The following is a 25160-nucleotide window of genomic DNA, read 5'->3' on the forward strand; positions in this document are numbered from 1 at the left end:
AGATGACTAATGTGTTGTCTATGAGTGTGATTAACCCTTGGCCAAAAATAGTTCCGGGGGATGTGTAGTTTGGAAGAACCCCGGATCGCTGATCACTCGAATGTACCTTATCGGTGGTGGCGATCGCTTTTATCTTTAGAGATCTGGGAAATATTTAGTCGTTTCTGCTTTTCTTTTTCCTATTTTGTTTTGAGGGCAGCCCGCAGAGACCTTAATGGGTTAACGGTTAGATATTTGTGAATGTAGAGTGTGTGTGTGTGCGCTGGCATTATTTTTTGGTATGTCCATCTCGCTCGCACGCGTGCTCTTCTGTTGAAAAACTTGTTGTGGCTGCAAACGAAACGAAATGAAACGAAACAAAACGACGCGATGCGAAGCGGGGCCTCTCCGTTCGCGACCGCTCGAGAGCGTTCTCCCCTCTCCTCCTTCTCTTTCTCACTCTTCGTAAACTCTGGAGATTAAAGAGCACACTGTGTGTGTGTGAGTAAGCGAGCGCGTTGCGCAAGGCCAGCCCGTTTAGCGGTGCGGGTGCGAGCGGGACAGCAACTAGCCCAGTATTATATTTTGTGTTTTTTTCGCTCGACCCCCCCAAAGACGCCCGCCTCCCACCCACCGCCACGCCTCTCCGCCTTTATCCAGCAGTCATATTAAATGTACATATTAAACTGTTAAAATACATTTATCCATAGATATTATGTACATATGTAGGTACATATGTATGGAAGTCTATGATATTGGATATTTTGCACATCTGTTTGTTCGTATTGTTACAAATGCTGTCTTTTACAAGGTTACGAAAAGTTGGAAATTGAAACAAAACATGATCGTTCTAGAAAATGTTTTAAGGCACACAATACTAACTTGAAATTTATCATATCAAATATTTGTAATAATGTCGCGAATTTTCATTTAATGATCTTTATTTAAAAAAAAGTTTTATAAACTTAGAATATATAAAAAGAATCATCAATTATAAAAACAAACTATTATGTATTTTTGATGATGAAATTCGAAATATAAAAACCTAAAAGTTTTTGAAATTAAAAAATTGACTTTTTTCCGTATTAACGCTGTGTTGCTTCGTGGAACTATGAGAGGGAGGATTCCCGGAAAAAGGGATTTTCCAAACTGAGTGTACATGAGACATCCGGTCAATACACCGATTTTCCGGTTGATTGATAACTTTATTCGGGAAAAGTGCGGGTCGTCTCCTCGCTCCTCTTTCGGCCCCCCTCTCTTTCCGTCTGTGTTCTTGGTGTAAATTTAACTCGTTTTTCGCTTTGCTTCATTGCCGCCGCTTTTCGTTTGCTTTTGTGTTCTTATTTGCTTGCGATTTCATTTTCTTTGCGTGCTCTTATGCTTCTGCTCCTCTTCTTCGCCCTTCCCCACCGCCCCGCCGCACGTTCATCCCCTTTTCTCATTGCCATCATCTATTTGTTTGTTTTCGCAGTGGTGTTGGTTTGATTTTTTGTTTCTTCTTTCTTTTCTTTTTGCTTTTCGCCCAACCAACAAAAAACCAACAAAACAAACAAGAACAACAACCCGTTATGACTATGACATTCAGGTGTGCTTCTGCCTTCTGCCCCTCCCCTTCGTTAGCGTCTGTGCCTATCGCTTTCTCTGCTCCCACTTTTTGGCTTGCTCTTCGTTCGGCGGCAGCAGCGACGTCAACGTTTTCGTCATCTGCGCCTTGCGTTTTTCGTTCGCTCGGTGTTGTTGTTTTTGTTGTGGCATTTGTTTTTGTTTTATTATTGTTATCAATATTATAGCATTTGTGAAGTGAAGGTAATGCCCTTCCAGTAGTTCGATAGGCATATCGGTTTTGGACTTTTTTAATGGCAAGTAAAGCATGTAACTTGGGGAATTAGGATTGTAAGAAATAGACTGTGAAAGGGTTTTCGAATATCCAAATGCCTTTGAGCAATGTAATCTATATTTTTCAAAGAAATTTCAACATAATTTCCCAAGGAAAAATGATGAATACAAAATATTCCGCATAATAATAAAGTTATAAGTTTCCCTAATGGAACTTCCATGTTTAGAGGTTATCTTGCACCGAGTTCGTCACCCCTCGAGCGACCTTGGAATGTAGGGCGTCGAAAGCTTCTGTCTGGCCGGCACCGTTCCGCTTCCCCCTCCGTCAAGCCAAGTCCAAAAGTCTGGGCGTCTAAGAGGCCCCGAGATGCGAGATGCGAGAGCCGAGTTGTCTGTCGCGGTTTCTTTGTCGTCATCGTTGTCATTGCAGTGCTTAGATTTTTGCAGCGCTCAATTTTCAAATCTTCAGCCCCATATGGGGCTATGCCATTGTTGTCGTAGTGCCGAATGTTTTTGTTTTGCAATTTTTCATTCAGAGGCACTGCTAATAAAGAGAAGAAATCGCAAACACTTCCGCATGCTACCAAAGCACCGTTATAAACACAACGTAGGTACGTTTGTGTGTGTTTATAGGAGAGAGCTGATAACAGCCAACGCAGACGCACACACCCGAAGAGACAGGTGTCAATTGATAAGGGAAGACAGTTTGGGAGATGTTCCAGTTGCAATTCGATCTGTGGGGGAATTACCCGGCAAACGCATCGGCAGCTGAATAATTTGGGAATTTTAGCATTTGTCAGAGATCATTTTAAGCATGCCTTTATGGGAAAAACTCGAACAAATGTTATAAAAAGCAATTGATTATTGGGGGGTGATTAGAAAGTATATATGTATATGAACTGCGCTTCAAACATAAGTTAGTGAGTTACGCTTAAAACTAAAATAAGTATAAATATATTTTTTGAAATAAATTTCTTAACTGTTCTTCCAATAAACAATGTATACAGATTTTCATTAGTAGAGTGATTAGTTAAATCCCTGGGGATTTCCTGCATTTCTCGAGAGATTTGCACACCAGCGGAAATGGAAATCTCTGGAGATTTCCGTGACATCCCATACATACATACATTCACACACAGATGATTACATATATACCTACATGCATAGTTAAAAATAAACCCCTTTTGACTGTGTGTGTGGGTGGGAGATTAGCGAAATCGGCAGAGGCAAATTCCACAGTTAAGCTGCCGGCAGCGACGTCGACGCAGCTTTTTTCTTCATCACTTTTTACATACCAATTTGGTTTCGCTTTTGCTTTATTTTCTGTTTTGTTCACTTTGCGGTTGGGCTTCTTTTTGTGCTTTCCTCTGCCTCCATTTTTGTTTTATTCTCTCTGCCTCTCCTCTTTTCCCTTTTTCGTTTTTGCCAATTCACGTTGGCAAATTAGAAGGAGAAAAAGGAGGCGACAAAAAAGGCTGGTCATTTAGAACGGATAAAAGGGAAACGGGAAAAAAGATTGGCGTAACAAAGGAAAAAAGATATAAAGATAAAGTACAGTTAGTCAGCGACTTGGTAGTTTCTCTCGATCAGGGTTGCCACCACTTTCGTCCACGTGACGTGGCAGCTCTGTTTTCGCTTCTCGCATTTCACAATTAATATTGTTGATTATTTTTTCACTCCGTTTTGCTTAAATTTTACATGTTTTAACATATGTACGTCTACATTGTATGTATGTATAGTAGGTGTTTGTGCTTTCTTAACACGCCACAAGTGTATGTAAGCATGTATGAGTTCGAGATATATATAAATATTAATTTATATTATGATGGGTATGTGTGTTTGTGCATTGTACATGCCTACATACATACGTATGTATATGCATTGTTGTCGGCTGGCGTGATTCATGAATTATGGAATTTACATGCCCACATTTCCAGATAATACAAAGCTAACATTAGCTGTCATCAGTGGCTCATGATTTCCTTTGCTTTTCACCATTTCTTACATACATACATATACATAGATGAGCAACACTTATGTACATATATATCTATGTATGAAGAAATTTGTGAAAAATTCCCAGACAACCCAATTTGGGAACACAGAAAATTTACCATAGATAAAAATATCACATGTTTAAAACATTCCATTTATTAACAACGTTTGTTTCAAACTTATTTTAAGTTGAATAATTTAGTTACTTAAACTCAACTCTCAGAAGAAGCTTAGCATTGGCAAAGAGTATAGAAAATTCCTATGATTCAGTCTTTTTATCTAATAATTACCATTTAAGATAAGAGAGGAATTTTCATAGTTGCAGTTTAAAGTTTGATGTGTCATATCTGACTTGTTTTTGGTTTTTTATAAAATAGGTAAATGCAAAATATCATCAATAACTGTTGAAAAGATATTTCTTCGGCACTGGGAGAGTAATCCCTTCTCAAACATGATTTTCATTATAGCGCACTGTGGGATTTCCAGGTTATCCACCCCTCTCGTCCTTCTTAATTATTATTTCGCATCCTGACATGTGCGGCTACCTGATTGAATAAGAAATCTATTGAGTCCGCACCCAAAGCTTGTCAAAGTCCCTTCCTACCTGAGACAGATCCTTAAAACTTTTCAGGTAGCACACAATTTTCCAGAAGTATCATATTGCACAGGACAGTTTTGATACATAGAGGTACATACATATATCTATACAATGTATGTTCGGGATTTTCAGAAAATTGAATATTTTCAAAGTACATATGTATGTATAATTTGTGTTCCATAGTTTAGTTATAAGCTGAAAACATTTTATAAATAATTTGTTGTAGAGTATTTCAAACAGTTTTGTAGGCTAAAGACCGACTTTCCGCAGCCTCTAAGTTATTTCAAAAATTTCTATACGAAAATTGCTTTTTCATGTAGTATGTTCCTTCTTTCACAGTTTTCCTCCCCTTTTCCGCCCACTTTTCCATCGCTAGGTTTGGGGTTTTTTGCGTATCACCGAAAAGCTTATATAGATATCGAAGCGTAAAAAGAAAATTGGTTTTTCATATGGATGTACATATCTATGTATGTGGATATATTTAAGTTGACGTGTAAGTATGTATGTTTGCTCGTGTTCGGCTTTGGCTCTTGCCGTTCCGCTTTGTGCTGTTTCTTTGTGGATAATATATATATAAGTGTATGTACATACATATATTTATCTTCTTTTTGCGTTGGCTCATAAATAAATATGAAATTTCCTACAGAAATACGAACCAAAAACATAATCTATATATCTTCATCTCTATGTATGTATGTATGTGTGTGTGTGTGCACACACATTCTTTGTAGTGTGTGTGTGTGTGCGGATAGAGACATTTATAATTTATTTATTTGCACTGCAACAGCGAAGAAAGGCGAAAAAGCAAAATTGCAAATAAAAGACGAAGGTGATACGGGTGCGAAAGGGACGGAGAGAAGGTGGGCGATGGGGTCGGGGGTGGTGAAAGGAGGGACGGGGGAAGATGGAAAAATAGCAGCTAATTTTTCTTTTGTGTTATTATTTTCCCCATTTATTTTCCCTCTGTCGACTTACGAAAGTTGGGGTATATTAGTTATATTAGTTGGCAGGTAAAGAAAACTAACATAATTTTATTTCAGCTTTATAGTCATTTAAAAGCACACCAATTCCAAAATATTTTCTAAAAAAATCAATATTTTACAGAGTATTAAAAATTTCCAAGTCCACAGTAATTTTCAATTTGGTGCACTGCCAAAAGAAAAACTTAAGAAACAGGCATAGTGAAAAGTAGTACCTTAAGGTCGCTCCTTGCATACTCTATCATTAGGTCCCTTAAGAAACGGTTGTGAAGGATGATACAGACTGTACTATCTGGAAAACCAGATAAACTTGACCTTGGACTTTAGTTTACTTAGTGCTTACTTAAAAAATGACCTCCAGTTTTTTTGATGCGGATCGAAGATCATATGAGGTAGGCATACTAAAAAATTTCGCATGCATTACGACTTTGGAAATCTAACGAGATTGAAAATTCTCTTGAAAAGAATCTGAAAAAAATCTTTTAGCAAAAAAGTTTTTAGGAGCTTATTTGGTTACTTTTTCAATGATTTAGAGATTTGGAGATTTCATTGGCCCCTCCAATTTCTCAGCATTTATCCAGCTTCCGTTCTCCCCGTTTCGAAAAGAGAGGGTATGCCGAAAAAGACAGAGTCCATTGAACTGCAGAGGGGCTTGGGGTGGTGGGGGATTTTCGGGTGAGCTCGAAAGGGGGTCTGCAATGGGGCAAAGGGTTGGGTGCGGGGGACGTTTCAAAGGAGGGATATACACACACCCAGATACATGCAGATTTTTGGCTTCCACTTGTTGTGTGTGTCTTCCGCCCTCTCGTTCTCCACAATCGATTCCATTGAAAAATGCTGGGTGCCTAGGAACAAAGTGAAAACAATATATATATATACATATATATCTTTTATGTAGATACCCAGGCAAAATTGGGAAAATTAAAAAGAAAAAGAAACGAACAAAATGAAGTCATAAAAGCCGGGCAAAAGGAAACAAATAAAAATACCACCAAAAAAGCGAATAACAGAGAATTAATATAAAGCAAGCGGACAAAAAAGAACAACGAAAGCCGAGATACAAATCTGTGTATTCGTCAGATACATTTCGTTGTTATTGTTGTGTGTGTGTATTTAATCTGCAATGATCTCCAGCTCACAGACTTCTTGATGGGAAAAAAGGTCAAAGTATCTCTCTCCAACGAAAAAAAAACATAAAATAAGCACACACACACTCGGACAAAAGAGCAAAAGAGACAGGGCAACAACAACAACAAAAACAGCAACTGTAAAGTTAAAGTCGCAGCTGGTTATGTTAAAAAAGAGACGGCGATATCGGGCGGCCGGCGAGTGGGAGGGAGAGCGGTGGTGATAGAGGTGGTAAACAGTTACAATCGCATACACCAGATACATACACAAAAGAGTCTTACTTTATGTATATAAACGCCCGCAAAACATACAGACAGTTCATACATATTTATGCATTTCATACTCACACTTAAATCAATATGTTTTTGTAAGTCCACGCACAAAATTGTCTATCCATAAATTGTATAATGCTTGTTTTTAATTATTTTGATAATGTTTTCATAAATAGATGGTAATATTTTAGATGCTACAGAATATTAAACTTTCTATTATCGACTTAGAAAAAGTCTACGGATATTGGAGTCATTTTTATAAAGTATTTGTCATTAATTTATATATTTTTAAAATAAGACAGGCTTTAGAAATGAAATTATCAACTATAATAATCTTAAAATACTTAAACTGAATACAAAGATTTGAAATAAAACACGTGACTTATATATTTTCCTCTGTGTATGCGTGTTTGTTGGGATTGTGTGTGTGTTTTTACATGGCCAATATACTATTTTGTGCCATCGGCCACCAAAAACTGAGGGCCGCAACAACAAAAGGCAAGAAAACACAACAACCACAACAAAAGCTACAACTACAGCCGCAGCAACAACTACAACAACGATTGCAGCAGCGAAGGTCGTCGCCGTCATTTTATATTGCTGCCTCTGCCGCAGTCGGCGTTGCAGTCGGCGTCGCAGTCGACGAATTCCACATAGAAAATTGAGAAAACTGCATTAAATTTTCGTCTGCACCGACCCCCCAGCTCCCCCTCCCCCTGCAGTTACCACTATGCACCAGCCCGTTTCTTTCTCCCTCCCACTTTTTCGCCCACTTTTCCGTTTTCCCCCCTCTCCACCCACCCCCGCTCTGTGCACCGTTTTCGCCCGCTTCTTGTTTTGGCTATGATTTTGTTGCTTTTCCATTCACTATGGCCAAAGTTTCATACATACATACATATTTAAGCCCACAGTCGCGGTCAGTTAGGTGGTTCTGCGTATTAGAAAGTTTTCCCAAATATTCTAAAACAAGTTAGATTACTAAAAAAAAAAAGTGAGATAAGACGGAAAAAAAGATTTTTAATTTGGGCATCAGAAATTATCTCTGTGTAGATATTATAGACATTTGCTTGAGAACGTTTTTACACACATATATGATTAAGTGCTATTTTGTGAGCAGGGAGAATAAAAGAAACAAAAAATTCTTAATATACGTATGTAGAATTTGATTTTTTATTTAACCTAAAATTTTGACCGGCGCTGTGCATGTGTGTGTATGAATGTATGTATTCTGTATCTGAAGCTATTATAGCTGTACATAGATAATAATTCCATGGTATAAGATATACAATTCCCATTTTTTATATATGTATGTACATATGTACGTACAATGCGTGTATGTACACTGCACATCTGTATGTTTGCGTGTTTCCATGATGAACAAGTAGAAAACGATGATAAAGAGGGAGAATATAGGGCTTTTCTAGCCGCAAAGTGAAACTAGAAAGAAAGAGAGCTAATTTTCGATACGATCTACTATGACTCCAAATATTTGTTCCACCCCAATCACAAACTCAATCTAGTAAATGAAGAGGAATCAGAAGTAAACAAAAATGGCTGGCAAATTAAAAATACATTTACCCAGCTTCAGGCCAAAACAAAACATTATAAATCATAGCAAAAGAAAAATTGGAGGGGGAAAGGGCAAAAAAAATAATAGCTGCCAAAGTAATGGGGAAGAGGAAATTGTGGGGGAAGAAAAATAAAGCTGCTGCCAAAAATAACCACCGAAAATTATTATAATTTATAGGGGGATAACAAAAAAAAAAAGTTGTAAGCATGATAATAATATAAAAGAATTCTTCATTAAAAAACAGCTGAAAATTTGGATAGAATAATACAGATTAGAAAGCGAAAAAGCCAAAAGAAAGACAAGGAAAAACTACCCCCGCGTTCTAAAACGGCTTCTTCTGCTTTCTCTTTCTTGTTCTCCGTTTCTTTTTATTTCTTTCTTCCCTCTTCTCTAGCCCCTCTTCAGTGTTTCTTTTTCTTCTGTTTCTCCTAGCAAAGTCCACCCCGTGAAACAGAGCCACAACAACCCCCGGGAACCCCGCCCACGCCCACCTTTTCGCCGCCCTTTTTGCCACCACTCCACACACACACATACACAGATGCGATATATACAGACATAAATATGTATGTAAGTGTATTGGTTCGTTGCGCGCATCGTTTCTCCTCCTCCTCTCCTCCTTCTCCTCCTCCTTTCCTCCGCCTCTTTATTGCTGTATCTGTATGTCTACGAAGCGGGGCCTCGGCAAGAGACCATTCAAGTTGTGTGTGGCACGCTCACTGAATACATTATATATATTTATATATATTCATACATACATACACATTTTCCGTATTTTATTTGTTTTTACTTATTAATTCCTTATTGTTGGACTTTCTTTGTTCAAACGGTACCTGGGTACTGGGTGCTCATTCACATATTATTTATATGTATTATTTATATATTTAATTACATATATTTAAGTATAAAGGTAAAGGTATATGGCGTGTTAAGGACTTAACGATAAGCCTGAGTCCTAACCTCTCTTTGCTTTCCATGTCAGAAACTTATAAATTATTGAATGATACAGATCTATAAACTACTTTTGTTGAACCTTTAAAAACAGTGTTTGTTTCGCATTTGGTAAAAAAAAAATAAAAAGCATTTCACTAAATATTAAAATTATAATTACTAGATATTTATAAGAAAAGCAGAAAAAGTCAAAGTCACAATTTACATACCATCTAAATAAGCATAAACTGATTATTAGTGGAGACTTGTAATTACTCGTTTTTAAATAAAATTAAGATAGAAATACAGCAGTTTTAAATTCACTATAATCCACTTTCTAAAACTAGTAATCCAATATATTCACATACCACGACCAAAGACACAAATCACAGTTTAAGTTTCCCGCCCTTCAAGAATGCAGTAGGAACTTTCAAAAGTGGCGCCAAAGCGAAAACTATATTAAAGCGTTCTCACTTAACAGCTTTTTGTTATCGATTTCCTTTGTTGTTAAAAATATAAAAGTGTTGCAAGCCCTGTCAAATAGCAATAAGAAATATATAAATTTTGTATGTAAAAAAAAACATAATCCAATTAAATTATGAAGAAACCTAAAAAACTTATTTTTTCTTTATCGATATGTATCAAACTGACTTGAGTTGATCGGTGAGAACAGTGCAACGCGATGTTCCCTTATCAAAAGCACCTTTGGTCGCCGCTGCAACTTCTGCCTATCGGTTATCGCCGCTATTTCGCAAATAACAAGAGTCCTAAAATTGAAACCATGTGCGAAGCGGCTTCCCCGACGGATCAGCGGAACGTGGAGGTGAAGGCCCGGATTCCGGGCGGAGCCGAGGGCTTCAAGGAGCGCCTGATCCTGGCCAGAACCCTGGGCGGTGGCCGGGACGCGGAGTTGATTGAGCAGCGGGACGTGTTCTTCAAATCTCCGCTCGGTGGACGCCTCAAGTTGCGCTACCTACAGGCGCCATCTCGCTCCCAACTGGTCTTCTACGACCGCCCGGATGTGGCCGGACCCAAGCTCTCCAAGTTCAACAAGACGGAGGTGGATGAGCCGGAGGTGCTCGAGAAGATCCTTCGCCAGTCGAACGGAGTTCTTGGTGTCCTCGCAAAGCGGCGCCATTTATTCCTTCACGGACAGACGCGGATCCACCTGGACGAGGTGCAGGATCTGGGTCACTTCATGGAGCTGGAGGTGTGCCTGCGACCGGAACAGAGCCTCGAGGAGGGTCAAGCCATCGCCGAGAAGCTTTCCAACGAGCTGGGCATCCAGGAGCAGGACCTCATAACCGGCTCCTATTTCGATGCGCTGCGAAAGGCCAGTCAATAAACTCTGTAAATAGATAAGCTTTATATAATAGGTCCTTACCTTGTGAAATACAACTCCCAGCTCATTGTTAAATGTATGTATTATAAAAATAAAGTGATAATAAATCATATATAATCTCTAAAACTGCGCTCTTTAATTCTATTTCCGGCACATTCTTAAAAACAAGCGGGCTTTTCAGATTTAAGGGAAGTAAACAATACTCGGAACACGTAATCATATATTAGGTATCTTTTATTTCGTGAGTTTTTGCAAAAACACAAAGTCAAACTCAAGTCTGGCAATGGATATTTACAAAATCGCTTTCGTTGACTACGCTAGTTGGTGTAAACAGAACTTAGAGCCGAAGGTTTTAAATGCAAAATGGTTAGAACGACGAACACAAGGATGAAGCGCGGCGGCCAGGAGCTTGTTAACTGTTGAACTAAACTAAGGCTTACGATCTAGGGCTTGAGGATTACGCAGGGCGAAGAATTGAGCCGATGGCCTGAACCGTGGGTTCTAGGAAATCAGAGACGAAGGCAGCTTCTAGCTTCCTTCGGGCCTATTTGTTTTTCTTTTGCTTGCTTATCCAATGGGAGCGGCAAAATTCGTAAATTAATTTTGGCTTGGTAAAAGTCGTGGTTGTGTATGGCGCTTAAAGCTAGGAGCGAGGGAAGTGGGACCAAGATCAGGTTCAGTATCAGCACCTGAAACTGTATCCTCTAGCAGTAGGAGCCGATGAGGCTGATGGACAGCGATTCCGAGATGGGATCCGGCGCAGAGATCGGTTTCCAGTACAACCAATTGTAGCTGACTGCAAGCAAAGAGAGAATTGTTTAAAATTTAAGCTCAATTAAGGGGAAGTCCCGCATCGAAAGGTATATAGTCTTTCTGTCGGAACCCACTTAGAAAGAAATCATAATTGACCCAACTACAGCAACGCCCATCATATATATTGATAAATCCAAAATGGTGTCACTCTGGAGCACCTCTTTGCAATTACCGATTAGTGTTTAAAAATATCGTATCATCAAGATCTTATCTGGACATTAGCGCCTTATCGGAGCTGATTTCCTGGCCTAGCAGAGGATCCATAGACATTAAGCATACTCTAACTCTTCTTTTCGGTGCAAGCAGATCGGTTAGCTTGTTTGAGTTTGTGTGATTGCATTTATTTTGAAAGAAGCCTGCTCATGTGGACCACCTCCCCGCCCAATTACACGCCCCGCTGGACGATACTCACGCACAAAGGACTGGGTGAGTCGCAGGGACAGGGTGCGACAGCGGTGCCGGCACTCACTGGTGGGCCGCAGGATGATGAACCTCGTGCCCACCGCCTGGTGGACGTACACATTGGGGCACTCCGTCTCCGGCAAGGTGTAGGCCGGCGCCTGGGCAGTATCGATGGCCACATAACGCTCCAAGGCCACGCCCATGCTGGGCAAACGGGTTGGCCGGGCGAAAATGGGACGCAGAAGTCTCGCGGGCAGCATGCGATTGCAGCGCCACAGATTGTGGGCCTGCTGGGTCCAGCTGTTGTTGAACTGCCCAAAGAGGTCCTCCAGATTGTGCACATCCTGGTTGGTGGAGAGCACCCGGTACGCATCGCGTTGGAAGATCTGATGATTGCTGGCATAGATGTTGTAGAAGTGGCTCAGGTCAATGGCCTCCAGCTGGTTGCTGCGAAAGGCAATGGGCGAGCCCTCCGGCTGATGGCACCTCTGGCTCTGATGATCCTCCGCGGGGAGACCACCACCGCACTCCTCGGCCTCCAGCCAGACACTCTCCACATCGGCGCACGGCCCGCAGCTCAGGTCCTCCAGCTGATAGAACGGATTGCCCATCAGGCAAGACTCGTCGTAGAGCTCGGTGAGCTGTGGGAATCGTTGGATCAGCGGCATGGTCATTCGGCGCCACATGCGCATCCCGGGGTACACCATCGATTGGACCACGCGCTCCTGTTGGCCATTCGTGGAGCTGGTCGTCTCGTAACGGTAGGCGGCCACGCAGAGCGACAGCAGCGTTAGGTAGAAGAGCCAGCAAAGGATCTGGCGACGCCGGTCCAGAAGGTGATGCAGTACCTCCAGCTTAAGATAGGCCATCAGGGGGGCGGTGGGCGTGACGCCCGTCTGCCAGTTGCGCTGCCTGAAGTACTGGAACAGCACGTAGTTGTCGAAGCTCAGGGGGCGCACGGCATATCGCTGGTCCGCCAGGCGGCGCAGCTGATGCACTGCACCCGAATATCGCTGCAGGACCTGCTGGCGACTGAGCTGCACAAAATTCAGGTCATAGTCCTCAAGATCGTAGTCCTGGCGCTCCTCCATGGCGCTCCACTGCGGTTCCGCTGGGTGTTTGCTGGCGTCTGGTCGGGGTTCCGCAGTGAATCAGCGTTGATTTCCAGCACAAAGCATTCTATTTTTTTTATTTATTTATTTTTCTTTTGTGATATGATATCGATGTCGGGTGGTGTTATTGTTATCGATAACGGCTTAAAAATCGATACACCAAGGTCGTTAGAAAATACCAAACACAGTGCGCTCTTGCTGTGGTGGAATATAATAATATCTCTTCTTGATTGCATGAAAGGGCTATTTTTTAAAATGTTAATTCTAATTTTTATGGAAATTTATGTTTCTTCAATATTAATAATTTAAATAAAAATCGAATTGGTATGGAAAATGTAAGTTTAGTCAGTTTTTCGCTAAAAATACTGGCAGTTAAAGAGTTTTAAAAAATACCAGAATCACTTTTGAAATGTACCAGCCCTGGTCGTTATTGTTTTTTGTGATAAAATTTTGATAACAGCATTAGAATAATAATAATCAATGAATTAACGCGCAGATGTGAGTCTCTAGAACAGCAGAAAAGATGGGGAGCTACGAGAAACTGGAGGGCGCAGCCCAGGAGCGGAGTCACCGGAAATGGGGCCTGCGAACTTTGATCTGCTGGAGTGTTTTGTTGACGTCTTTGTTGTGCCTCTTTTTGGGGTTCATCAACCGGGGATATTTGGGACTCCGAGTGGAAAAGGGGTTGGATCTGGACCAAGTGGAGCAGCGACTGGTGTGCTACTATGCCAGCGACGGAACCCACAATCTCAGCCTTCTGGATGTTCCCGGGGACCTGTGCACCCACATCAACATCGGACCCGCCATTTTGGACAATGCCACCATAGTCCTGCCCGATTCCCTGATTCAGGTGCTGCAGCACGACAGTCGCTCGTTTCGGGCTGCCCATCCGCAGGTGCACCTGCTCCTCTGGATCGGAGGAGCCGACAGTGGACGGCAATTCGCCCTCATGGTGGCCAACCATGCGATGCGCAAGGTGTTCCTACGCTCCCTCCGGGAAATACTGCGCACGTATCCCAGTTTGGATGGCATCGATCTGGACTGGGAGTTCCCGAGTGCCTACGATCGCGAGCGAATGCATCTCTCGCAGTTGCTCTACGAGATCAGGACTGAGTGGCGCCGCGAGAAGCGTCAGAGTGACATCCTCTCGCTGGCGGTGGCTGCTCCCGAGGGAATCGCACTCTATGCCTACGACATCCGGGAGCTCAACCTGTACGCGGACTACGTCAATCTAATGGCCTATGATTTCCACTTCTACCGCGAGGATACACCCTTTACGGGCTTGAATGCCCCACTTTACGCCCGCGCGCAGGAGCGTTCCCTGATGGCCACGTTCAACATCAACTACACGGTGCAGTGGTGGCTGAAGAACGGTCTAGAGCCGCAGAGACTGGTGGTGGGTCTGCCCACCTACGGACACTCCTTCACGTTTGTAGCCATAAGCCTTAGCTAATGTTTCGAACCCTCTAATTTAGCTTTTTATTCCCAAAAACAGGTTGGTGAATCCCCTAAACCATCGCATAGGAGCTCCCGCTTCGGGCTATGGCAAATGCGGCCAGCTGGGCTTCACCACACTCTCGGAGACCTGCGAGTGCGCCTCCAAGTACTTTAAGCCCACACTCTCTTACGATGCCGAGAGCTGCTCCCCCTATCTGAGTGCCCTGCAGGAGTGGATATCCTACGAAAACCGCACCAGCATCGCCTGCAAGGCCAACTATGTAAAGTCCCTGCGTTTGGGAGGCGTCATGGTATTCTCCCTGAACACCGATGACCTCAAGAATGCGTGCAGCTACTTGCCAAACTCGGAACGCAACCAGAAGCCGGTCTTCCCTCTTACCCAGGCCGTCAAAGAGATCCTAAGGGAATCTAGTTAGGAATCGCTGTGATTACTCGCTGTATTACATGATATATATTTGATTTATTTGCAAGAGGCTGATACTGTTGCTGCTGCTGCTGCGTCACAGCCGCCTGGCCAACTGCTCGGAACAGAAACATTTTTGTACATAGTCATAGACGATAACTTTATGTATATATAAGTATAAATTAAATTATCACAATCGATCAATTCATAATATAACTAGAAGGTGTCAACATACGCAAATCATAGTATGAACTCGCATGTACATGTGTGGGGTTGAGATGGGGAAGGTGGAAGTGGATTCCCCGGCCTGGCACGGCTAACCGGTAAGTAGCTATTTAGCATAGAAAGCATAATACATTTGCAACTGGGAATGGGCGACGGAGATGGGGGTACGTTACGGTGGCCACGTCCGCCGCAGACATGGCAACTCGGGCAGGGAGACGATCCTGCGCTCCGGCAATCATGTCGGCTTCGGCGGCCGTTGCAGATTGGGCGGCGGGGCGGCCAGCAGCTCGTCAATCTGCAGCTTGTAGGCCGCCTTCAGCTCGGTCAGGTCCAGCTCCAGTTCCTCGGTGCGCTCCACCTTCTCGCCGTACATCTGCAGCAGGGCGTCGTAGCGATGCTGCAGGTCCTCGTATCCCTTCTCCATCACCTCGTACACCTGCAGTTTCTCCTTCATCTAAGGTGGATTGCACAGAAGAAGCTTTAGATATCCTTTTCCACTCTGCGAATTTACTATACCGTTTCCAGTTCGATGGTCAGGTTGGATATCTCGCCATCGAGCACGCTGCGCTCCGCCTGCAGGCGCGATAGTTCCCACTGCAGGTGGGTCAGCTCACCGTCGCGCTGCTTCAGCAGGGCCTGCAGGTGTTCCAGGGTGCTGGTGTTGGCCGCCAGGAAGCTCAGGTGCACGCCCTGGATGATGCCCGAGGGCTGGCGGCCCGAGTTGGAAGCGCAATCGAGGTCGTCCTGGATTTTGATTATAATTAAACAGTTAAAAAGGATATACAATCAAAGGGACTCCGCCATTTACCGCCTGCCAGTCGATAATGCCGCCCAGGGCCTCCTCGTTGGAGCCACTGTCATCCGCCAGGCTGAGCGGTGGCGAGGAGCGCAGCGGCGCCTGGGATTTGGGCAGCTGCATCTGCAACTGGGGCTGCAGCTCGCTGCTGGCTTTCACCGCCTCCACGGTTAGCCGGCTGGGCTGCTTGCTCTGCTCCGCCTCGGCCTTCTGCCGCTGGCACTGCTGCTCCAGGCTGGCTATTTGCTCCTGCTGCTGCCTCAGCTCCTCCTGCAGCTGGCCGAGTTGCCTGTCGGGATAATAAGGCAGTTGGTATTACAGGAAGAAAATCGAACGGATAGATATGTAGACCCACTTTTTGTGATCGCTCTCCTTGCTGTCCGCCTCCAGGTCGTGTTGACGCAGTGCCATCTTGGCGGCCTCCGCCTCCATCAGTGCGCTCGACAGCTTCTCTTCCAGCAGGCCGCAACGGGTGCGCAGCAGCTCCTGCTTCTCGCCCTGCACAGACTCCAGTTGCTGCAGTGAGCGCAGCTGCACCTGCGAGTCGTCCAGTTTCTGGAGCAGCTGCTGCTCCTCGCGGTTCCAGGCGGCGGAGCGCTGGTCCAGCGTGCGCTGCAGCGACTCGATCTGCCGAATCAGCGGTGTGGTGGTGGCGCCCAGTTCCTGCGTGGAGCTCTCCGCCCGCAGCTCCGCGGCTTCGAGGCGTTGCATCAGCTGGCGGTTCTCCTCGCGCATCTGCTGCTCCCTCCTGGCTAGGCTGTGCTCGGCCAGTCGGAGTTTCTCGCGCAGATCAGACACCTGCTGCACATACTCCTGCTGCTCGGCCCGCAGGCTGTCCTGCTCCAGGCGCGTGCGCTTCTGGAGATCCCCTTTCAGGCCATCGAAGCTGGCTTGCAGGGCAGCCAGCCTGGACTGCAGATCTTCGATGCGGCTGCGCCCCTCGGCGTTCTCCTCATCGACACGCTTCTTCTCCGCCGTCATCCGGCAAACCGCCTCGATCTGGGTGCGCTCCATCTCCTCCTTGGCGGCCAGGGACTTCTTCAGGCGCTCCGATTCGCTGGACAGCAGCGAGATCTGCTCGCCGTTCTTCTTCAGCAGCGTGTCCGAGGTCTTCTCCTTGGCGCGCAGCTTCTTGATGATAGTCGACTGCTGCAGGATTTCCTTGGACAGCTTCTCGCCCTCGGACTGCAGGCCGGCGATCATCTCGTTGCACTCGGCCAGCTCATCCTTGGGTATCTTGTTTTGCAGCTCATCGCGCAGGCTCTTCATTTGGATGCGCAGGGCATCGCGTTCGCGAATGCTGGCCTGGAACTTCTTTTCCAGCGCCGAAAGACGCTGCACTGCATCCGCCGCATCCGGACTGTTGGCGCTATTGGCGGCCGCCTCGACGCGGGCGCGCAGCTCCTGGTTCCGCTCCAGGAGCTCGGCATTCTGGCGCTCCGACTGCAGGAGTCTCTGTTCCCGGGCCTCAATCACCTGGTTCAGCTCGCTGATTCGCTGCACCAGCTTGTCCAGCTCCGACTGCGAGTCCTCCGACAGCAGCGAGATCTCTGAGGGCTCGCGGTGATGTCCCTTGGCCTTCAGGCCCACCTTGACGCCGGCCAGCTCCTTGAACTTCTGCGGACTGGTGCGCGTGGTGGTGCTGTTGGTGCTGGAGTCGCCGTTCGGATTCGAGATGATCTCGATGTCCGACGAGGTGGACGAGTAGCTCTGGTCCACCACCTCCGGCTTGGCGGGGGCGGGCGACTTGCCCTTGTGGCTCATCTGCAGCTGGATGTCCTCGAAGCTCTGCGTGGAATCGGAGTCGGCATTGCCGGCTGTCTGGATGTCGCTGAGGACCAAAGCCTTCATGGTTTTGGTCGAGTCTGCAGGGGAAAACAGAAGGTGTCTTTAGAAGTGGTTTTCAGGGGGAAAGACTGGTATTGCACACACCATTCAGGTGATCCTCAATGTGCCGCTCCAGCTGCGTGCCCTCGTCGTCATCATCCTCGCCATCGCCCTCGGCATTGTCGGATGTGTCGTTGCTGGCGATGATCACGATGCTGTCAGGCAGGGAGGGCTCCGTGTCCGGGGACATCTCCATTTCACTGGCCGTGGTGGCCGTGATGAGCTCCAGCGAGGATTCGGACATGCGCTTGGCCACCGACGGCTCCTCGCCGCTGGGCGACGTCGGGGAGGAGAGTAGATCCACCGAATCCGAGGTGGCCGACTGACGTTTGCCGTAGGCGCTGCTCCCCGGCACGGAAGTGGGCGTGGGCGGAATGGTGACCATCTCGTTGGCATGCGGATTGTCAAAGAAAGTGGGCGTGTCCGAGGCGGGCGTGGCAGCGGTGCCGCTGCCCGCTGCCTCCGCGGACGCAGTGCTCCCAGTTGTGGCGCCACCTTCGGCCGCAGCCCCTGCCCCCGGCGAGTCCTTCTCCGCCGCCTTGCTGTCGTCGTCCTGGATGTCCAGCGCCTCAATCAGCACCGTTTTGGCCTTCTCGAACCAGCTCATTGTGGCTGCGGTCTCCCAAGCCCAGTCACCACTGTACCAATATTGTTGACGTCGCCGCAGTTGGTTGGGTGGGCGCAGTGAGTCCTAGTCCCGATGCCGCGCCTGCTGCTCCTGCTGCGATCTCCTGCTCCGCGGGGGCACATGCAAATCCCAGCTTTTACGTGGATTTGTGGCGACTCCTTGTTTTTGATCCAATTGGAATTGTGTTTCTGTTTCCAGCAGCCCAATAATCCTAATGCTATCGATAAGTCTGCAGTGTGACCGTTGGCGGGTTGCCACAGTGCGGGCTCGCTACAGTGAACATAGGTGTTGAATTGTAGCCATATTTCTTATGGTAAAGTAGGTAAAGTTATTGTTTAAGCAAATGAAAATACTTTTTAGTGTGTCAATACTAAATATCTAAGAGAAAATGAAAGGGGCCTTTTAATATAGTTTCTGTAAACATTTTAATTTAGAAATATGAACAACTTGAATACAACAAACAATTAGGAAGAGGAAAACATCATTTTAACTACATACTTTTATTAAAATTAAATTATTATTTTATATGTATTTTTTATTTTGTAGTTTTTCTTAGACGCAAAATATACCAACCAACGAGGTTTGCGCCCTTGCTAAATACCTGTGCAGGGCGAATACCAGCCGACGACAATCGATTGGCCGTCCAATTGGACTAACGCCTCTGTTGATATCGAGAAACTCTTTTAATGTAATGTATAAAAAAATAAAAAAAATATGAAAAACGGTCATTTAAATTGAGAGTGTAATCAAGGCAGATTGGGCAGCAGCGTCGTGTCGCGTCACACCTATTTTTTAGTCGGCGAGAGCAGCAGCAGTAGCGTACCGCGCAGCATTGGATTGGAGCAGTGGCAGTGGCAGTGGCAGAGGCAGTGGCAGAGGCAATTGCAGTTGCAGGAGCAGGAGCGGCCAGTAGCCAGCGGTCAGTGGCGGCATCCGCGTCCAGAGTCCCAGAGAATCCAGTGTCCCACAGTCCCGGAGCATCCCCTCGGTCCGCGGGCGCTGCAGTGTAAGGGGGCAGCAACAATAACAATCGCGACTCAACTACGCACCGATTAACGACCGAACGACCGCCCGCCCGCCCCCCGTCCTTGCCACCCCGTAGCACCGCCCCTCGCCCCCCGCCCCCGGACACCCGCACTTTTGGCACCCACACAGAGGCACCGCAGCACACACACACAGCCACACCAGCGAGCACCTACACTCGGTCAAACACACACCAACGCACACACTTATCATCCGAGCGACAAAAAACCGACCGCATTTATCATCCGCACATCGCAAATCGCACATCGCACATCGCATTGTTTGCTATTGTTGTCTGCTCCGCTCTGCACGCGAAGGAGCAGACAAAGAGGACGCGCCGAGGAGGAGTGGGAGGCGGATGAGGAGCTAGAGGCCGGGGAGGAGGCGGACAAAGGAGCGGAGTCGCACTATCACCAGCAGCAGCAACAGCAGCAGCAGCATCTTCATCCATGGGTCAAAAGGCGAGCACTCCGGCGACCAGCGGCCAGCAGAGCCCTCGCTCCAGGACGTTCTCGAGCAGCTCGACAGGAGCCGCCGACTCGGGCCTGCACCAGCAGCACCAGCAGCCCTCGAATCCCGGCCAGAATCGCGGCAGCGGCAGCGACACCGCCGGCCAGGGGTTCAATCTGCTGCGCACGCTGCCCGGCCTGCAGGTGTACCACAACCAGAACTCCACGTCCATCGACCGCCAGCGGGCGCGGAGTCTCAGCTCTGTGCCCGACATCCAGCAGCAGTCGCAGCAGCAGCAGCAGCAGGGCTCGATCACCTCGTCCGGCAGCAGTCCGCACTCGCATCCGCATGCGGCGCACGGCCATCCCGCCGTCGGGGTCTCCGTCTCCGTGTCGGGGAACGCCAATGCGAACAGCAACAGCGGCTTCCCGGCGGCCGGGAACAACAATGGATCCGCCACGCAGTCCTACATGCAGCAGAGGCGCACCCTGGGCGACTCCATAAGGGTGAGTGCGCCGGCATCCTGGAGGGGATCGCCCTCTAAGCCAGCAGACCTCGATGTGACATGTAATAGTGTAGCTATTTAGCTCAGCAATTGGATAATCCAAAGGTCAGGAGGGTTATTTGTCAGGGGAGAGCTTGGTTTAGTTTGGTTCGCTTTGGGAACTATAGGATATAGTATTTGATATTATTTATTCCCAGTATTAATCCCAAATTAAGTAATATACTAAACTAAAAGTCACTTAGTAGTTTATATTCTTATCACTTAACATTTGAATAATCCAAAGGCCAATGAAGTCTCTAGCCCTCATTTCAAGTATAGCTACTAAATGTTAAAATATAAATTATATATCCAAAAAATAATATAGATTTATCAGTTAATAATGCAATAATGAAACCTAACAAAAAATATATATTTTATTATCAGATAGTATATAATATATTCCAAACTGTATCCAGTCATATATCTCTAGTTATAGATATCGTTAAAAGGGATCTAACCACTAACCCCTGATTTTTTTAGTCTTGAAAATGCATTTTTCTTGCCGTCTCCTTGCATCTTAGGAAGGCGTTCCCCTATTGTACGCTCTTTACTGACTCTTCCCTCGAATTCCCCGTTGCAGGACATGTCAATGACCGGCGGCAACATCGCCGAGAGCATCGCCCTGGCCGCTTCCGCCACCTCCGCCAACGGGATAGGCCGTGTCTACACGGCCACCTCGCTTCCATCGCACATTTGGTCCTTTAATGGTGAGCCCTCGTACCATCGCGCGACGGTCCGATCTGCAACTGTAGTCTAAAATACCCCCCGAATCTCCCGAATGCTTGCAGGTATCAAGTGCCCCGTGTGCAATAAGTTTGTGTTGCCGGACGACATTGAATGCCACTTAGTCATGTGCCTAACGAAACCACGACTCTCATATAACGGTATGCTGTTTACACGCTCCTGATCCCCAGAATAACCCTGCTAATGTTTCACCAATGCCTCGCATTCCAGAGGACGTTCTGTCGGACGCCAAGGGCGAATGCGTCATCTGCCTTGAAGACCTGAGTCCGGGGGACACCATCGCTCGGCTGCCATGCCTCTGCATATATCACAAAGGGTGAGTCCAAACTGGGGCTTGCAAGGTCATTATAAAGCGAGAACTAGAACTAACACTAAGAGTTGGGTTAGTAAAAACCCAGAATGAGTTTGAAGAAAGGGAAGGTTTGCAAGATCATCATAGGTATAATATCGAAAGCCCGAGTTAAGGGTTAAAAACTGCATTTCTAGATTCCATAACTTCAGGTATAGGTTCCCGATTTGGACGAGGGATGCCTTTATGAGTTTGTGGTAAAAATCTCTAATGTTTTATATTTAAATATTTAAATTTAGAGAGGGTCAAAATTTTAGCCCATGGCTTTCAGAATGTGAATCCTAAAACTGCACTTCCAAGTTCCATAACTTAGTTAATTGGACCCCTATTTTCATGTGAGATACCTCTTTGAATTTGTGGTTAAATTCTCTAACATTCTACATTTAAATATTTTAATTTCAAGAGGGTCAAATTTTAGCCCTCTTTCATGTCAGATTTTTGCCGTATTTTCAGTGGTCTTCCAGAATGGGAACCCAAAACCGCCTTTCTAATTTCCATAACTTTAGCTATAGGATGCCGATTTTGACGAGGGATACCTTTTTGAGATTGTGGTCGAAATCTCTAACATTCTACATTTAAATATTTTAATTTCAAGGGGGTCAAAATTTTAGCCCTCTCTCATGTCACATTTTTACGTACTTTCCAATGGCTTTCAGAATGGGAACCCTGAAACTGCTCTTTCAAATTCCATAACTTAGTTAATTGGACCCATATTTTCATGTGAGATACCTCTTTGAGTTTGTGGTTGAATTCTCTAACATTCTACATTTAAATATTTCAATTTCAAGAGGGTCAAAATTTTAGCCCTCTTTCGTGTCAGATTTTTGCCGTATTTTCAGTGGTCTTCCAGAATGGGAACCCTAAAATGAACTTCCAAATTCCATATCTTTAGCTACAGGATCCCGATTTTGATATTATAATATCATTATTATAGTATTGAAAACCTCAACTTACTTTAAAAATTAAGAATTATTCAAACCAGTTAAGTTATAATTCTCATTTCATGGTTTTAGTAAATTTTAGTAGGACTTTGAAAGATTAAAAAATTACAATAACCAGAAATCCCATAAGAACATTTAAATATTACATAAAATGCTTAACAAATATTTTATAATTAATATAAATTTATTCAAAATACTTTTGTTTTTACCTTTCAACTTATCTGCGAAGCTTTTTGTAGCCAACGGTTGTAAATCTGCTCAGTAGGGATTTGGGTATCTTATCTTTAAAGTAATCACGAGAGTGACCATTAAGGGGGAAAGCGAACTGCCACAAACCCCGTAGACCGCAAGCCGAAATAAAAGCGATAGACTACAAAGAGTCAATAGCGAAAAATTGAGGAGTGCCTTAGTTTGAATTTTGCACCTAACTCACCTCCCCCTGGGGCTACAGATGCAAAAATAAGTATGCTCACAGGATGGGGACTGCACTGCCACCTTCCTCTTCTCTAAACGTCAACGGCATACTTACAATTCGTTTGCTTTCTGATCCACTGTAGATGCATCGACCGTTGGTTTGAGGTGAATCGCTCCTGTCCCGAGCATCCTGGAGATTAGTAATCCTCGCCAGGTAAGTCCCCTAATTGGCATGTGCTGTGGGATGTTGTAATCAAACTGAGACTTCTGTTTGCCGTCCTTGCAGAGCTCGCCGAGTTGTTTGTGTGGTGCGTTATGCAAGCGAGGAGGGGTATGGAGCAGGAACGAAACTGGCCAGCGGGACGCGAGGCGAAGGAGGGTCTAATCCTGGGTTGGGATGGAGGTCCCAGGCCCAGTGACCAAAAACTTATCACGTAAGTGGGCCAGCAAGTCAGCCATTTGACCATTAAAGTCATAACTCCAAGGGGAGAGTTCAAAATGTATGATATCATACGATACGCAACGACTCCTTGTGGAGTTCTGATAAGCTGAATCCCACTCATATCATTAATATCCCACATTTCCAGCTGTTCACCATCGCGACGAGCTGGAGCTTGGCACTAAACGAGCGTGGAGCGTAGATAATATAGGATTGAGGTGGAGGATGGGAGAGGCTATGCCACAAAATGCTGATCTAGAGAGTGGGATCGAGCCATCGATCACTTGACCTACCGAGCGATCGAGCGATCGAGCGATCGAGCGACCGACCGACCGATCGACTGCTGATGGAACCCAAACAAACTCACACAAATCAAGTGAAACAAATTAATCTACAATGCTAAACTGGCAGCCACATAATAATATTAATAACAACAACAATAACAATATAATAAAAGATTGATCTATGTAACGAAATCAACCAACCCACAAAAACTACAACAAGAAGCAGCAACCAGAAGATTTTGATGACGGGAGGAGTATGATTGTAAAGCGAAGCAACCAACCAACCAACAAAAGAATGTCAACCAATGTGATGTTAAATTTTATATTTTGTACTATGGATAATGATGTAATTGTAATTGTAATGTATATGTATGTATTTATTATTTTAAACAGGACTAAAATAGGATAAACACAAGCGTAAGGAGAACACACACTCACACACAAGAAAATAACAATAACAAGTACTATTAATAATTATGCTAAATTAGAGAAAACGAAAGCAAAGCAACCAAAAAAAACTTAAAAACAAAAAAACAAACTTCAGTAAGAATGAAAAGTAACGAAGATAGAAAAAGGTTTTTTCCATTTTCGATGTATCTTAGGATTTGTTTCGCAATTCGCTATCAACTCTCTTTGTGTTTATCCATTAGTTACGGCTAGTTAGTTTTTTATACCCATGTTTGTTATCCCCATTTTGTTTGTGTTTTTGTTTAAACAAAAGAAGAAAATTACATTTTGAAATTGACGCAAATCGAATGAGAAATATTTGAAATATTCACCACTATTTGTAATTTGCCAATGTGAAGTTCTGGTCAAACGAAAGCTGAGGACAAATCCGATTGTATTTTTTGTTTCTTCACTTGTCGAAAGCTTCGAACCGGCCATATAAACGATATCCGATATCCGCTGACATTGTAAGCCGCTTGCAAACGATTCAGCGGAAGAGTTGCAACAAAATGCAACCGCTGCATCGCTTGCCAAGGGCATGAGTCACCTAGAAGCTGTGCGTTTATTATCATTACTGATTACTGATTACCGATTGTATGTAAATCACTACCACTATGTTTGCTATCCTTGCTCATCGATACATATATATATCCGGATCGCAGCGAGCACCGCCTCGGCGATCCGCCAAAGTTTCCTTAGCAGCCGGAGCCTCAGCAGCGACGGCGGCAGCACGTAAGAACTATTTTGTAAATGATATACTTTAATGTACTGTACAGATATACACCCCTACACCAGGCATCTATAGAGCGTTGTATATGTATATTATATATATATATATGGATTGTAACTTTATAACTATAGCGTTGCATCGAGCGATCGGGGACACAACCGATTTCACTCCGAAATAAAGGCGAAAGCGCCACATTCGCATGCAAATCTCCCGCATAGGTTATATTTGAGAAATGGTTTTTGTATCCCGATGGCAAATTGGCAACTTATCGAAGTGCAGAGAGAGAAAAATCAGAAGAAACACGAAAATATTTGAACTTTTATAACCAACCAAAGCGAATAGAGCAAGTAAAACGATTTAGGCTAACGATTGTCAAGTAACGCGGAAGCAGAACATGGAGAACTTTAGAGAATAAACGAGTGATTATATAAACCACAAAGGTCT

General features: G+C 44.9%; 5 protein-coding genes across 6 annotated transcripts; 3 read left to right on the forward strand and 2 right to left on the reverse strand.

The window, feature by feature from the left end:
• The first annotated feature begins 9909 nt into the window (after positions 1–9909).
• Positions 9910–10753, forward strand: LOC108023271 (uncharacterized). The gene has a single exon (XM_017092556.3). It carries the CDS (start codon positions 9968–9970, stop codon positions 10628–10630), a length of 663 nt encoding a protein of 220 aa, XP_016948045.1. The 5' UTR covers positions 9910–9967; the 3' UTR covers positions 10631–10753.
• Positions 10754–10840: 87 nt separating this feature from the next.
• On the reverse strand, positions 10841–13078 carry LOC108023742 (uncharacterized). Its single transcript, XM_017093379.3, has 2 exons — positions 11853–13078; positions 10841–11423 (listed from the first exon to the last, which is right to left on the reverse strand). The coding sequence occupies exons 1-2, from the start codon at positions 12931–12933 to the stop codon at positions 11332–11334; spliced, it is 1173 nt and encodes a 390-aa protein (XP_016948868.1). The 5' UTR covers positions 12934–13078; the 3' UTR covers positions 10841–11331.
• A 291-nt stretch (positions 13079–13369) lies between these two features.
• On the forward strand, positions 13370–15049 carry LOC108023596 (chitinase-3-like protein 2). The gene is made up of 2 exons (XM_017093202.3): positions 13370–14382; positions 14450–15049. Exons 1-2 carry the CDS (start codon positions 13478–13480, stop codon positions 14826–14828), a joined length of 1284 nt encoding a protein of 427 aa, XP_016948691.1. The 5' UTR covers positions 13370–13477; the 3' UTR covers positions 14829–15049.
• Positions 14832–18573, reverse strand: LOC108023595 (TATA element modulatory factor). The gene is made up of 5 exons (XM_017093200.2): positions 17769–18573; positions 16192–17701; positions 15849–16125; positions 15557–15784; positions 14832–15494 (listed from the first exon to the last, which is right to left on the reverse strand). The coding sequence occupies exons 1-5, from the start codon at positions 18328–18330 to the stop codon at positions 15276–15278; spliced, it is 2796 nt and encodes a 931-aa protein (XP_016948689.1). The 5' UTR covers positions 18331–18573; the 3' UTR covers positions 14832–15275.
• A 403-nt stretch (positions 18574–18976) lies between these two features.
• Positions 18977–25155, forward strand: LOC108023386 (E3 ubiquitin-protein ligase znrf2). 2 transcript variants are annotated; one of them, XM_017092793.3, is made up of 8 exons: positions 18977–19039; positions 19107–20330; positions 20949–21075; positions 21157–21252; positions 21323–21428; positions 22960–23030; positions 23103–23250; positions 23404–25155. In XM_017092793.3, exons 2-6 carry the CDS (start codon positions 19824–19826, stop codon positions 23015–23017), a joined length of 894 nt encoding a protein of 297 aa, XP_016948282.1. In that variant the 5' UTR covers positions 18977–19039; positions 19107–19823; the 3' UTR covers positions 23018–23030; positions 23103–23250; positions 23404–25155. The 2 variants fall into 2 exon arrangements, with proteins under 2 accessions (XP_016948282.1, XP_050746466.1); XM_050890509.1 differs by having other exon boundaries at positions 18997–20330.
• The last annotated feature ends 5 nt before the right edge of the window (positions 25156–25160 follow it).

This window comes from Drosophila biarmipes, chromosome X (assembly GCF_025231255.1).
Source record: "Drosophila biarmipes strain raj3 chromosome X, RU_DBia_V1.1, whole genome shotgun sequence".
Classification (NCBI taxonomy): domain Eukaryota; kingdom Metazoa; phylum Arthropoda; class Insecta; order Diptera; family Drosophilidae; genus Drosophila; species Drosophila biarmipes.

Excerpts from the sequence above, each read along its gene's own strand:
- LOC108023386 (XM_017092793.3), top strand. The coding sequence starts at position 19,824 with ATGGGTCAAAAGGCGAGCACTCCGGCGACCAGCGGCCAGCAGAGCCCT. Across the intron at positions 20,331-20,948 it reads CCCTGGGCGACTCCATAAGG|GACATGTCAATGACCGGCGG; the intron begins GTGAGTGCGCCG and ends TCCCCGTTGCAG. Across the intron at positions 21,076-21,156 it reads GCACATTTGGTCCTTTAATG|GTATCAAGTGCCCCGTGTGC; the intron begins GTGAGCCCTCGT and ends GAATGCTTGCAG.
- LOC108023271 (XM_017092556.3), top strand. The coding sequence starts at position 9,968 with ATGTTCCCTTATCAAAAGCACCTTTGGTCGCCGCTGCAACTTCTGCCT.
- LOC108023596 (XM_017093202.3), top strand. The coding sequence starts at position 13,478 with ATGGGGAGCTACGAGAAACTGGAGGGCGCAGCCCAGGAGCGGAGTCAC. Across the intron at positions 14,383-14,449 it reads ACCTACGGACACTCCTTCAC|GTTGGTGAATCCCCTAAACC; the intron begins GTTTGTAGCCAT and ends TCCCAAAAACAG.
- LOC108023742 (XM_017093379.3), bottom strand. The coding sequence starts at position 12,933 with ATGGAGGAGCGCCAGGACTACGATCTTGAGGACTATGACCTGAATTTT. Across the intron at positions 11,424-11,852 it reads ACTCACCCAGTCCTTTGTGC|TCAGCTACAATTGGTTGTAC; the intron begins GTGAGTATCGTC and ends CTTTGCTTGCAG.
- LOC108023595 (XM_017093200.2), bottom strand. The coding sequence starts at position 18,330 with ATGAGCTGGTTCGAGAAGGCCAAAACGGTGCTGATTGAGGCGCTGGAC. Across the intron at positions 16,126-16,191 it reads AAGGAGAGCGATCACAAAAA|GCAACTCGGCCAGCTGCAGG; the intron begins GTGGGTCTACAT and ends TTATCCCGACAG. Across the intron at positions 15,785-15,848 it reads GCATTATCGACTGGCAGGCG|GACGACCTCGATTGCGCTTC; the intron begins GTAAATGGCGGA and ends ATCAAAATCCAG.